This window comes from Thermothielavioides terrestris, chromosome 1 (assembly GCF_000226115.1).
Source record: "Thermothielavioides terrestris NRRL 8126 chromosome 1, complete sequence".
Taxonomy (NCBI): Eukaryota; Fungi; Ascomycota; class Sordariomycetes; order Sordariales; family Chaetomiaceae; genus Thermothielavioides; species Thermothielavioides terrestris.
Window position 1 is genome coordinate 5,971,109 of NC_016457.1, and position 15,116 is coordinate 5,986,224.

At 42.0% G+C, this 15,116-nt stretch overlaps 1 protein-coding gene across 1 annotated transcript; it reads right to left on the minus strand.

Moving 5' to 3' along the window:
* Positions 1 to 3,297: 3,297 nt before the first annotated feature.
* On the minus strand, positions 3,298 to 12,260 carry THITE_2085223 (uncharacterized protein; the record flags this gene model as incomplete). The annotated part of the gene is made up of 2 exons (XM_003649996.1): positions 3,298 to 3,372; positions 12,099 to 12,260. The coding sequence occupies 2 exons, from the start codon at positions 12,258 to 12,260 to the stop codon at positions 3,298 to 3,300; spliced, it is 237 nt and encodes a 78-aa protein (XP_003650044.1).
* Between the last annotated feature and the right edge of the window lie 2,856 nt (positions 12,261 to 15,116).

Consider the following 15,116-nt stretch of genomic DNA (forward strand, 5'->3'; position numbering starts at 1 on the left):
AGAATAGTATAAACTAGGCTATATATATTGAATATAGTTAATATACTAGGGCTAGCGTACTAAACAGTAGTTTAAACTAAACCGAGGTTCATAGCGATAGACATTGCTATTAAGGCAGTCGCTATAGTCAATGCTGTAAAGGCTATCTCCTAGGAATAAGCGATATAACCACTATCGTTAGTATCCTTGATCTAGCTAATAAGGTAGCGCTTTAGAATAGTGAGAACTCCCTTAGTTAGGCTCTTAAGAGCTACTACCTTTAGGGTCTTAGCGTTGACAATGGCGTTTAGTATAGTAGGATAGAGAGCGTTGAACATTATAGACTAGTTCGTTGGGAAAGGCTTATATTCTATAGCGATATACACTTCTTGCTTAGGCTACAAGGTAATAGCGTATATAGTCTTGACCTTACGTATATAGAGGAACGTCTAGGTATATATAGTAAATAGTATATCAAATCCTCCTAGAATACTATATAGGCTAGCGATCTTTATACTATAATCGATAGAGGCCTTATATAGATCTACTAAGTCGACTCCCAATAGAAGGTTAGTAGGTAGCTTATCTACTACCTAAGCGAACTAAGTGAACTTAAGGAGTACTAGGCTAGTAGCAGTAACGCCTAGTAGGTAAATAACGAAGGTCGCCTACTAAGTAGGCAAGGTCTTTCTAATACTATAAATTTAGCTATTGTAGCGCTTAATCAAGTGCTCGAAGATACTTAGGAAGGTCTTATCAACGATTAAATAGCTAGCACCTAGATCGAAGTAAACTTCTAGGTCTTTGTAGTTAGGCTAAGTATAGGCTTTGACATATAAGTAGGTATAGGCGCTATATAGGCTATCGATACCTAGGTTAGCCACTTTAGGGGCTTCCTATACTTCTAGGTTGGTAGCGAAATCTATAGTAGGGCTAGAGCCTTTAGCGAGTAGGATATTGTCCTCTAAGGTATTCTTAGCGATAGTGGTTGCCTACTTTAAGCACTTGATAGAGCTAGAAGCGGCTATTAAACAGGTTTTTAGATGCTTAAAGAGCTAGTTCTAGGAATCAAATAGGGTATTGTAGTATTTGTAAGTTCGACGGCCTAGGTTAGCCTAATTAGCTCAATAGTGGCAAACGCTCTTAGGCACAACTGTTTTGCTATAGGCGTAGATATATATATTAGTAGCGGGAACTATATTAAATGTCTAATAGCACTTATAGTAGGTTAGCTTTGAATTGTAAGCTATATAAGTAATATCCGACTTGTCGGTATTATTGGAAATGGATAACTCGTAATTGGCCTCAGCTTCGTTATTGGCCTTCAAATCGGATAACGTCTTTGAATTAGCGTTGTCAATAAAGTATACTCAGTTTTAGGCTCGATCGTCACACTTAGAATCGTAGTTATCTAGGCAGTGCTTGCTACCTTAATTGTAATCTCGGTTATAGCGGTTATCATTGTAGTTCTAATGGTTATTACTATAGCGATTAGTATATCTAGAGAGCTTCTTATTAAACTTAGTATTGCTAGAAGTAGTAGACTTGCTTATAAGCGAAGACTTCTTTAATTCTAGGAACTTATTGCGAGCTATAGTAACAAGTGTAAGCTATACTTCTATAATCTTATATATATAGCGCGCTAGAGTATACTTCGTCTTAGGCTATAGAAGAAAAGATATAATAGTCGAATTTAAACGGTTATAGATAGTATCTATAGCATTATACTAGTTTAAATTATTATAATTGATCTAGCCTACTATATATATAAAACGCAACTTCTTCTAGAAGAAGTTCATTAGGGTATCAGAGTTCTCTACAATATACTTAATAGTTAACTGTCCTTAGTTAAACTTATCGATAGCCACTTAGTAATCTATTGTAAAACGCTTTACTAACTGATTAAAGACTATATAAAGGCTAGCCTAGCGCTATTATAAGCGCTCTTATATAATGATTTTGCTATTCTACTAGAGGAGGGCTTAACTAGCGAGAACTATAGGTAAGAGGTATAAGATCTACTAAGCTACGTCGTAGCTAGTGTTAGAGTCTTTTAGAAAGGTAGATAAATGCTAAATAAAGCAATAGATATTAGTAAAAATTATATTCTTACTATTTATAATAATACCTATATCGTTAAGGTCTTTATAGCTAAGATTAAAAGTGCTAATGTTATTGCGTTTGATTTTGAAAGTAGAGATAGATTAGCTACCTCTAGTACTAGCGGTATTATAGGAATACTCTTAATAACCGTGGTTTAGAGGAGGAGGCAGAAAAGGTAGGTAGTTGTTTAGGCGGTTGTTTAGACGGCGCCTACTATCGCTGTTGTCTAGGTCGCTTAGGTCGTTTAGATTATAGCTGCTAGTGCTAGAGGACCGTCTAAGAAGCGACGTAGCTTAGCGTTGGCTATCCTAAGGTAGCTTAGCCTAGCGAGGGTTGCCCTAAGGCGACTTAGCCTAGTGCGGGTCGCTATAAGGTGATATAGCCTAGTGCTAGCCGCCTAAGCACGAATTGTTAAGGTATATAACATAGGCTTAACGTACTAGTAGCGTGCCTATAGCTAGGTTGTAGGCTATACTAATGTCGACGCCCTCTAGGGGAATAGGAAAGGCAGTCTATATATAAGGTTGTATAAGTCTAACTAGGGGAGGCGTATAGAGGCTCTTAAGCAGAGAGGCCACTATTACAACTAAGCAGTAGCTCTAGGTCGAGGGGGCGTATATCTATAGCCCTATAGTCGATATAGAAGTAGCTAATAGAGGCTCCTTAGCTAATATAGGATTAGCTAACAGGTTCTTGCTAGCTAACTAAGTAAGAGCGTTGTCAATTTTACTTAGCCGATTATCGGTATTATTGTCAGGAGCGGGGGCTCCTAGAAGGAAGGGGGTATACGTTGAAGTGATGGAGTACGAGCAAGGCACAAGCAGAGCACGCGCTATAGGGTAGCTACAGGTAGGGGGGTTACGGGTAGTTGCATTGAACGCTAGCCTCTCTCACTGCCTGTGGGTTCTATCCTCCTTATCTCTCCTATCCTAGCCCTCGATCTTCCTCCGTATCGGCTAGCCTCCATTCCTAAGCTCGTAGATCCTTTCCTAGGCTATCCTATAGCGCCTATATAGCTCCCTAAGTGCGCCTAATCCGCTCTATTGCCGACCCAATGTCTTAGTTCCCTACACTTGCTTAGCCTAATGCCCTGCACTTCGCTTAGCTCTATGCCCCTCCGATCGCTCCTCTAGGTAGCTCGTGTGATCTAGGCTACTGACGTACGCCCTAGTGGCGTACATAGATGACCTGTGTAGTACCCTATAGTTGGCTAGGCTACGCCGGGTGCCGGATGTAGGGCGAGGTGGTCGGGCCGAGGGTTGTGCTAGGTGCCGAGGCGCGTTCTAAGGGCTATGCCGGGTGCCGAGGCGGGTCCCGTAGGTTAGGGTAGCTCCAGGGTATAATAGGGCCCTCCTCCTTCAAGGTCCTTGACCCTAGGGACTACTGTGCTATAGCCTAAGGGGCGTAGTAGTCGCGCTTTAGGGTCGTAGCCTTGTATGCCCAGTAGCGGACTATATAACGGTAGTTTAGGTAGCGTATACGCGGCTTACGATCTTGCTATATATATAGTTCCTATTAGTCGCGTTTCGGCCTATAGCCTAGCCTACTAGCGGCAGATCGTATAGCGGTAGTTCGGGTAATATATATACGGCTTACGATCTTCCTATATATATAGCCTCTATCGATCTAACTACTCCTCTGTATACGCGATCTAGGGCGGCCTAGATAGAAGTGGCCTATTCAGATCTAGGGCCGTCTATTCAAGGCTTATTCAAGCCTAAAACAGGAAGGCAACAATAGAGCTGAATAGAACTAAATAGAAGGTATATATATTTGGGGTAATAGTAGGAAAGAAAAAGGGGTAAAGAGCGTACACTATATATGTCCTAAGCGCCTTCGCTACGTATATAGAAAAGGGGAATTGAAACTTTTACTAGAACATCGCGATATAAGAAATATAGGATTTTGAGCCCTCCAAGCTTGGACCACCTTACTGAGTATATCTTCTAGGCTCGTAGCTCCTAGCCTTCCTTTCCTCCTTTTCTTCCTTCGCGCTATCTTTATAAATGCCTAGCCTACCTAAGTGCCTAGCCTACCACGACGACAATACGATACTGGCCTACAATTGCGATCGTGTACGTACCCTCTACTTCCTTCTAACGCTCCCTCTGATCGCGTATATATAGCTGACTTCTTCGCTCTACAGATGATTCGTTTTTTTTTAGTACTCCCGCCCTCGCCTCTCCTTGGTAGGTCGCCCCACGATAGTTCGGTCGATTAGTAGGATAGCTCTCGATCAATAGGATAGCTTTAGCGATTCTAGTATATAAGGGCTATATAGCTAGCGAACTTGCTATACGGCTAGTAGGAAGAATACAATAGTACGTTGACAATATAGTAGATTCAAATAACTCATTTATTTTTAGCTACGCTTCGTAAGTAACCTTCAACGTTAAGATGTCGATAGATAGAGCAGGGCGGACGCTACTAATACGCTAGGTAGAAGCAATTATATCAAAGTTGTTCTCGAGCTTAGGCTTCTAGCCTATCAACGTAGCGCCTAAAGAGCGCCTTGCTAGCGAAGCGGAGTTGCTCGCCAACGACGCGCCTACGGCTCCTATAGAGCATACGTCTAGCGTAGTAGCTACGTCTACTAACGATAACGAGAAGGAGGAGAAGAAGGAGGAGGACGAGGACGAAGAGATAGAGGAATCTAAGCCTCCGACTCTATATAAGGGCGGCTTTGGCTATAAGAGAAGGGTAGTATATAGAGAGGGTATAGATAGGGAGCAATATAATCGTTAATAGTACAGTAGTCTAGTGACCTTGACTTGACGTCTAAGAAGAGAGTCTCTATAGGCGCTACCTATATTATTCTATAAGTGTAGAGAGTACAACTGAAGCGTGTTGAAGGTGTAGGCTATATATGTATTGACAATGGTAGCTACCGTTGTTGTATAGCTAAGTTTTTCGACAGTGGTAGCGCCCTCGTCTACTACTATTAAGCCGGTATATATCTATATATAGGTTATATATTTATTATATTTGATATACTTATAGGTTCTAATTTGCGCTACGTCGAATATATATAAAATAACTATACTTGTCTAGCTATAAGTTGCTCTTCTCCTTTAAAGGCGTTGACCTTAGTGCCTTAAAGCTGAAACCTATATTTTCGTTGTATATACGTTACGCTGTTGCTGATCCCTTTAAAAAAATAAAGATTTATCTTACTACCTTCGCTATAGTTTATAGCTTTATCGAAGCCTTCGATAAGAGGGACTACCCTGTCGCCAATGAAAAGGTAAATTTTTAAGTGTCTCCCCTATATATACAATATATATACTAAGTACGTTCTAGCTAGCTATGTTTATCTAGGGCGTTATCGACGCGTTTATAGTAGCCTATAAGGCTATTAGCGATACTCTAGTTGCCCCTACCGCCTACTTTAAGAACTTTTTAGAGTAGTAGGGGGAGGTATAGAAGGCGGAGAGCGTACTAAAAAGGCGCCTTTGACGCTTTGTTGATATGCCTACGCCGCTCCTACCTCCTCCCCCTCCTCCTAGTACTACGTTAGAGGAGGTAGTAGAGAGGCTAGCTAAGCTAGAGGAGTAGTAGAAGTATATAGAGGGGGTAGTAGTAAGTCTATAAGTCCATTATATCTATAAAGCGTATATATAGCTAATAATTAAAGAATGAAATTTTAGTAGTAGTAAAGAGCTAGGGTCTGCCGCCGAAGGAGGGTAAGGAGGGGGAGGGGGATAGCGAGGAGGGCGCTAATGATATATAGATAGCCAAGTTTATAACAAAGTCGATCTAGGGCTTGGAGAAGGACTTGGCGATATAGGGGGTAGCTATTAGGTAGGTAGGTAGTTCTTACATTGTTTTTTCTTTTTTCCTTTTCTTTTCTTTTTTCCTTAATTGAAGCGCTGTTTAACGCCCTCGTTACGTTCTCGCCGCTTATCGCCTACGCCTATGCTCATCTTAAATATATACTTTGTAAGCGTATAGTAAAGGCCTGTCATTAATATACCTACGTAGCTCCTAGGTATTCTCTTTTAGTAGGTAGTTCTTCTACTTGATAAGGAAATATCTATTGAAAGGTGGCCCTATATAATTAAGAATAGCTTCGACCTTCTAATGCTACTTCTATATAACGATCTATATACGATCGTAGTATATAAGCGCTTCCTACAGGTTGCCGTTGAACGGCTTAAGTATCGCAATAGAGAAAATAGAGTAGAACTTAAACGTAGGTAGAAGATCTAAGCGATATACTATCTTCTTGCTACCTATATTAGCGATGATTTTGAATAGCCTAAGATACTTATCTACGAGTTTACTATTTAGGCGCTACTAGCGAATGTGCCTTGAATCAATCTAAACCTACTAGCTAACTCTGAAGGTTATAGGCGTATATTTATAGTTATACCACTTTGTATAACCTTCGTTAGCTTACACTAGGGCTTTGTAGATTCTTTCCCGATCTTTAGCGAGCTTCTTAGTACGCTTCTCTATAGTAGGAACGTTGCTCGAGCTATTTATAAGCGGGTCTACTAGATTACGTAGGTAGTAGCTATAAAGGAGGTATACTAGGGTCGCCTTTATAATTGAATATACTAAGGTGTTGTAAATGTGTTTAGCTAGAGCTAACTTCTACGCCTAGTTATACTGCTCCTATACATAGTAAGTACGTAGGTAATGCTCCAACGCCTAATTCTACCTCTCTATCTAGCTGTCAGTCTAAGGATAGTACGTAGTACTTAGCTTTTATATAATATCTAAGAGGTTGTAGAGTATATGCTAAAACCCACTTGTAAACAAGCTCCTATAGTTGGAAACAATGGTCTACAGTAGGCCGAAGGGTCGGTAGACGTAATCGAAGAAGAGGTAGGCAAAGGCGCTAGCCTAGAGCTACTTATACGTTGTAATATAGAGGGCGTACTTGGTAAACTTGTCGACGATAACGAGGATAGCGTTGTAAGGTTTATATATATAGAGGTCAATAGAGGTAGGCAAGCCAGTGACAAAGTCGACTATAATATCCTACTATAGGCGCTTAGGAACCGGCAACGCTACGAGCTCGCTATAAGGGCAGTAGGTTCTCGCTTTTGTATAGCCGTATATAACGTATTCTACTATATATTGATCGATCTCCCTATATATGTCCAGCTAGTAGTAGTAGCGTATTAGGCGCTTACAAGTCTTTCTAATACCGCTATAGCTATCTATTATAGCGTTGTAGTAGCGCGCTAAAAGCGTATATCGTAGGGCCGTAGATATATAGATCTTGCCGCTATAATGTAGGATACTATCGTCTCTAAGCTTCCACTGCCTATATATACGAGCTGTCTTCTAAACGCCCTCAGTCACTTAGGGATCGACTTCCTATACCTAGATTAGTTGCTACTTAAAAGGCTAGCCTTCGTCCTTCACCGGCTTCCTAGTAGCGGCAACGACGTATAGACGGTAATTAGGCGTATATACGCCGTTAGCTAGACTACTATAGGCCGTCTAATCTAAGGGGGGTCGCCGCCTAGGCTCTAGGTGGCTAGGTTCCCTTATATATGTTTCTTAGGCCTCTAGGGAGCTACGCTCTAGCGGTGGTTTATTAGGTCTATCTAGGCTATAGGTGGCACTTCCGTCTATACCGTGGTTGACTAGTGGAAAAGCGTTATCTAAGCGAGGCCTCTATACCGCTGCCTCTCCCTCGTCCCTAGCTATAGGCTCATAGTGACGTTTACCGCTACCTATACGCTACGAGACCTCCTAATAGCCCTCCTCGAGGCGTATATTAGGCGTAACACTCTTATTAAACTCTTGCTCATATAGCTTATACGTATCCTCCAACTCTCTAAGGCCTACATTGGATCTTAGCTATATAGCTAGAGTGACAACCCTAACTGTAGAGCGGTGCCCTAGTATATAGTCCTTTCCTATAGCAATACACTTCTCTAGGAGCTATAGCAGTAGGTTCTTAGCGCCCTCGTCGCTAGGGCCTTCTACTAGGTTTAGTCTTCGAGAGAGTCTATTAGCAGGGTTCTATAGGCTAAGGCGATACTTAATGACGAAGTTAAATTCTATAAGCTTATCACTCTAGCATAGCTACTATATAGAGGGCTACTTCTTCGTCTTTATATACTCGAGGTTTAGGTGGTTAGTAAAGGCAATGACGGTGGTCTATAAGTATAGGAGGTAATGCCGCTAGGTACAAAAGGCGTCGACGAATATAAGCAGCTCCCTATTATCAGTACTATAGTATATTTCTTCGGGGCTAAGTTTATAGGAGCGGAACACAATAAGGTACTATTGGCCCTTAAACAGTTGGGAGAGGACTACGCTAATAGCGAACTTCGAAGTATCTACCTCAACGTAGATTAGAAAGCTAGGATCGAAATAGCGTAGAACAGACGCTTCTTAGAATCTACGCTATAGCTCGTAGAATATATCGATCGTATCCTATATCATCTCGAAGGTGCGATTACCTCGGAGTAGGTTGGTCAAGGGGACGTAGATCTTCGAGTAGTTGCGAATGAACCTACGGTAGAAGCTAGTAAACCTAAAGAATACCTAGATGTCGTAAACGCTACGAGGTAGCGGCTACTATATAATAGCTTTAATGTATAATAGTTCTATCTTAATGCCCTCTAGGGTAACAATGAACCTAAGGAATTCGACTTCACGTATATAGAACTAGCACTTAGAGAGGTTAACGTAGAGGTCGGCTTTTCGTAACTATTCTAAAACTTTGTGTATATACTATTCGTACTTAGCTTCGTTGTTGCTAAAGATCAATATATTATCCAAATATACAATATAGGTGACATTAACAAGGCTAAAGAGGGTATAGTTGATGTAAGTCTAGAAAGTTGTAGGTACGTTAGCTAGGCCTATTAGCATTACAATAAACTCGAAGTAGCTATAACGTATACGAAAGGCGGTCTTCCACTCGTCGCCCTTACGTAGCCGGATCTAATAGTATATATTCTTCAAATTGAGCTTAGTATAGATCTTCGTAGAAGATAAGCGATCGAAGATCTCGCTAATCAGAGGAATAGGAACACAGTTCTTATAGGTAATATAATTGAGTATACAATAGTCGACAACGAAGTATAATTCGCCTCCCTTCTTTAGAACAAACAGAATAGGCACGCCTATAGGACTAGTGGAAGGTCGGATCCACTGCTTCTCTAGAGCCTCTATAAGCCACTTATATAGGGTTTCTAATTCCTTCTCGCTAAGAGGGTAGATCGGCCCCTATAGCATAGTCGTACCGTCTTTAAGATCGATATAGTGCTCAAACATAGTATAGCGAGGCAAGGGAGGTCGATCTATAATAGAGAAGAGGTCTCAGTAGGCCTTATACACTTCTAGGAGCTTGGGAGTAGCAGGTTACAAGCCAATGGTAGGCGAGTCTTCTTTAACTAGGTCGTCTAGGTTGACTAGGTTAGGCGGTTCGACTAGGTCGGTGACTAGTATAAACGTAGCAATAAGGAAAGTATTATCGCTCTAATCCTACTTAGGCTCAATTTATAAACCAAGGTGGCGCTTTGAGTTTAGGTAAGTCCAAGTCTTTTCGTAGTAGTTGAAGAATAGCTTAGCCATCTCTATCTAAGTCTAGCCTAAGAGGATTGTAAATAGCTCGATATCTACGACTACGAAGTATAGTAGGTAGGTCTAGGAGTATCTAAGGTAGTCGGTAATACGAATATATAGGGGGTATACGCTATATATCAGAATAGGCACATTGCCAACAGTAGTAAATCCAAAGCATTGAATAAACTTGGTCAACTACAAGTATTTAGCTAGAAAGCTACGACTAATTATATTGTAATCCAACCTAGTATCTAGCATTGCTATCGTAGGCTTCTAATTCTTATCTAAGTATATAAGGACAGTACTCTCGATCTAAAATGACCTAGGCCCCCCGAGTTCCTAGGCGGCGTTAGCGCTACAGTCGTATCTAAGTAGAGCAAGGTTCAGGTTATTCTAGGTGTTTAGGTTCAGAGGCTCCGAGCAACAAATAGCAGTATAACCTATACGTCTACAACGATAGTAGATAGCCTTAGGGTAGAATATAGAGATATAGCCAACTTCGTTGTAGGTATAGTAAACTAGGCGCGACTTAGACGTAGTAACAGGTACTATAGCAGTATCTAGGGTAGGTTACTAGGGTATAGGCTATATAGGAGGAAGCTAGGTAGGCGTAGCTATAGGCGGAATAGGCTAAATAGGCGGGGTAGAAGGCAGAGTAGGCTAGGTAGGAGGGCGGTTCTTAGGGCAGTTAATATAGCGATAGCCCTCCCTACTATAGGTGAAGTATCGAATAGGGCGCTAGAAGGGCGTAGGTAGGACGTTAATAGGGCGTAGTGGCTATAGAGCTATAGAGGCGTTGTTTAACGAGCGAGGGCGATAGCGAGAGATGCTAGCAATACGCTAACTATACTCGATATAGTAGGCAAAGCTTATAAGCTACTAGAACATAGTAGGTAATTGGGGGGAGTAGTTAAAGATAAAGCTAATCTCTAGACGGAACTTTAGTAAAAGGGTGACTATATAGGTAGGTTTATCCTACTTTAAAGGTATATTGGCGATTACGCTAGTGAACTATTCAACGAACTCTAGGACGGTCTCGTCTTTATACTATACGAAGCGCTTAAGCTCCAAGGCTATACTAAAGGTACGTAAATTGGGATTAGATAGTTCGTTTTAAAGGAATATAACGAACTCGCCCTAGGTAATAGCTAAGAGACGAAAGTTAGGATTAGCTTCTTGCTTTTAGATATACTTTACCTAGGTATTCTTAGGTAGGCCTCGGAGGCAGCTTGCTATATACGTAACGTAGTTGCTACTATTGAGCAAGTAGCCTATAAGCTAGAAGTTGGTATAGTAGTTGTATAGGAAAGCCTAAAGCAAAGAAGTATCTTTGCCGCTATATATAAGGTAGTTTAAGCTAGCGGTATACTAGAGGGGAGCTCCTATAGCGCTAGGAAGGATTGGTAAAGGTGTAATAGGAGCGTTGAACTTAGGATTAGCAGTAGGTAGAGGAGCATCGATAACAATAGACGTAGCTATAGGTGTAGCTATAGGTATAGGTATATACATAGTAGCTATAGGTATAGCCTTAGGTGTAGCAATAGATATAGGAGCAGGTATAGGAGCGGGTATAGGTATAGGCGTAGCAATAGATATAGCTAGTATAGTGGTATTAGTAGCCTAGGCGGCAAGAGGGTTAGAATTCAAAGAGGTAGCGCCCTTAGCAATATACGTAAGCTAGGTATTCTAGTGTAGGAGCTATATATACTAAGCTTATAGTTGGAGGATAGCTTGATAGTAGCGTTCGAGAGCAATCTTAGCGTTTAGACGACGCTCTTCCTTAGTAAGGTCGTACTCTTAGGTAGAGAGTAGAGGGTCGATAGGCGTTGTACAGAAGCCGTTTAGATCAATCTAGGTATACTAGGAGCTCTTGTCTATAGTAGCGTTAGGCGTAGGCGGTATAGAGAGGGTGTACAAAGAGGTTAGATCGGTAGAAAGTGCTTGAGATTGCGAGGGTATAGGGCTCTGCTCGAGCGTAGCGTAGGCGTAGGTCTAGGCTATAGCTCGTCTCCGCTAGTTCAACTCCTTGAGGTAGGATAAGAGCGTTTAACTTGTTAGGAGCAGGGGCTTTTAGAAGGAAGGGGGTATACGTTGAAGTGACGGAGTATAAGCAAGGTACAAGTAGAGTATATACTATAGGGTAGCTATAGGTAGGGGGGTTACAGGTAGTTGCATTGAACGCTAGCCTCTCTCACTGTTTATAGGTTCTATCCTCTTTATCTCTCCTATCCTAGCCCTCGATCTTCCTCTGTATCGGCTAGCCTCTATTCCTAAGCTTGTAGATCCTTTCCTAGGCTATCCTATAGCGCTTGTATAGCTCCCTAAGTGCGCCCAATCTGCTTTGTTGCCGACCTAATGTCTTAGTTCCTTGTACTTACTTAGCTTGATGCCCTACACTTCGCTTAGCTCTGTGCCCCTCCGATCGCTCCTCCGAGTGGCTTGTGTGATCTAGGCTACTGACGTATACCCTGGTGGCGTACGTAGATGACCTGTGTAGTGCCCTGTAGTTGGCTAGGCTGCGCTAGGTGCTGGATGTAGGGCGAGGTGGTTGGGCCGAGGGTTGTGCTAGGTGCCGAGGCGCGTTCCGAGGGCTGTGCCGGGTGCCGAGGTGGGTCCCACGGGTTAGGGTGGCTCCGGGGCATGACAATTATATATATATTAGGTGAAAAGCTCCTTTCGATGCTAAGCCTATTGCGCAGCTTCTATATTGTCGTTAATAGCAGCCTAGAGGTGGTTAATAGCCTTAGGCAAGCCTTCTAGACGCTAGCAATAGGTCGTTAGCGTCTTGAGCGCTTGTCTAATATTAGCGATATTGCTTTAGAGCTTATTAACAGTTTTAACAGTGCCTTTAAAAAGAATAGTATATACGCTAACGGTCTAGCTAAGCCACTTAACGAAAAGCCGATTAGTACCGACCTTGATATGCTCTAGAAGGTTTAGAATATCTTTAGCCTCCTTAGGATCGCTCTAAGCGTTTTCGAAAGATAGCTCGTCGCCTAACTATATATCGTTAGGTTCCTCTTAGCTATAGTCGATATCGCGATAAGTCTAATCCTTTAGAACTAGTAGCTCTAGAGCTAGAGGAATAAATTATTAATATATAACAATATAAATAACTAATACTAAGCATTCTCTATAACAAAGCTCCCTCTAAAGGTTCTATAACGTTATAACTACTACAATATTATAACTTATACCTTAGCAGTTACTAACAGTTGGTAACAGCTGTTAGCTTTCGATAACAACTGCTAACGGCTATTAACTTTGACGGTTAACAACGGCTGAGATAGAATCTAGATAAGTGGATCTAAGTTATTGGATCCAAGCTGTCGGAACTAATGCATCTAATCCGAACTGTTGGATCGGAGCCGTTTAAATCCGAGCATACAGATATTAAACGTTATACTTTGATAACTTAGCTAAATGCGGCTAGTGCAGCTCCGTCAAAACGTTCAGTGCAGCTCTAATTAGTTCTATACGTTATACTTTAATAACCTAGCTAAATACAGCTAGTACAGCTCCGTTAGAACATTCCAATTAGCCGAACCTTAGCTAAATTAGCTAAGGTACGTACTATAGCTCTAGAACTATAAATATCGCAGTGCCTCCTAGCTCTAGAAGATAGAACCTTAAACTAAATAAATTCTTTTGCAAGTTGAACTCGCAGCCTCTGCTTCTTTGATCTATTTTTACATATGCTACAACCACCACCTACGCTACACCATCTCTGTGACGAAGCACAACAGCACTAGGGTCCAAAGACCTTATATGCTTGCGATTAGCTATTGTTATACGAACAAAGTGGGTTGCTACCTAGCCTCGTCAGCCGAGGTAGCGGAGCACTCAAACCAAGCAGGAGCTTTGGAGGAGTGCAAGATGGATGTATTGCAAGAGTGTGGAATGCGGGCAAGTGCCTGCCTAAATACAGGAGTGTAGTGGCCTGTGCGTAAGGTGGCCTGTGCACTGTTGCGGGGCCTAGTGGGCCCAGTGGGCCCAGTGGGCCCACACTTGCGCAGTTGGCCACAGGTGGCCACAGGTGACCCACAACTGCGTGTAACAGCTATCCTGCTCCCAACCTTCTGAACTATCCTCCGAACTCTCCTACCGAGCCATTTACCCTGCACCCGCAGGGCACTCTGCCAAACCTCTACCTCCTAATCGACCTACTCTACACTTCTAGTGCATACCTCCAAACCTGCCCTCCTATGCTAGCCCTCTCCTCTAGCACAATAACAATCTATCTCTCTAACATAAATCCCTTATATAGAGAGCGTATTGTCTCCTTGATCTTTATAGATATAGTAGTATCGCGTTTAGAGAGTTGCTTAGCTAGCAAGAAGGTGTGAGAACGAGTGTTGTAGCTATGATTGGCTATCTTAACTATTGCTTTAGTTTAAACTGAGTAAGCTAGGTCGAATAGGCGTATTATTAATAGGATAGTTGACGAAGGCCTAATAAAAGGTTCGTCTTCGGGCTAGAGAAAAGGCGTTTAAATCGCTATTGGCCGTCGCTGCTATGTAAGAAGAACTAGGTAGTTGATCGGCTACTGCTATTAGCGATACTGTCGACGATTGCCGCTATATAGACTAATCGATCGATAGCTAAAGATCGTAATCGCTATCAGTAGAACTGCTATACAATTGAGACTCTTCGACTAAACCGTCGTTCGAAAGTAGGATTAGGTGCCTTCAACGCTGTCGACCTCGTCAAGTCGCTATGCGAAGAAAGCGGGGGTTCAACTAGCTACTGTTGTTGGCAAAGCCGCTATGTAGGCTAGTCGATTAATGACGAAAAAAGGAAGAAAATGATTAGGTTAATGATCTTGTAGTCGTAGCTACCATTTGATGCGGAGAAGTGCCGTAGATGTATAAAATAATAAGATATAGATTGATAATAGTAGTAGATCGAAGATCTAGGTAGCGGTGCGCTAAGAAATACATGCCTATAGAGCAGAACACGTTACGTACCCCGCTTGCCTAATCGGGCCTAGCGTTGCAAAGTCTGCAATATAGGGCGCGAGGTACCCTTATCTAATCTATATACATAGATATATAGGTCACATAACCTCCCTATTCCTCCTGCCCTATATCACTAGGTACCAATCGTGCCCTAGGAAGTGCAAGATCTAATCTACGACTTCGTTAATATATCAAGGGCTTTGAAGCGCTTCCTTCTATAGGAGTAGATATAAAAGATGCTCCTAGTTCTCTCGGCCTATAGTGCTCACGCTATTCGCTATACGATAGAAGGCTGAGGCGCTATTTAGACCCTTTAACTAATGCGATAGCCACTTATACCGAAGACTTGGCAACTGCGCCTTATATTTGCCTAACAGTGGGCTCATCTTCGCCCTATTGATTAGGAGCAATGGATCTAGTTAACGAAACCTAGGTCAATAGCCTAGGCTCTAGCTATAAGTTTGTTACTATTTTCCCTAGCGAAGATCCTTAAGACTTTGCTATAATATAGTAGTGGGCTAACGGCTAGATGTTCTAAGG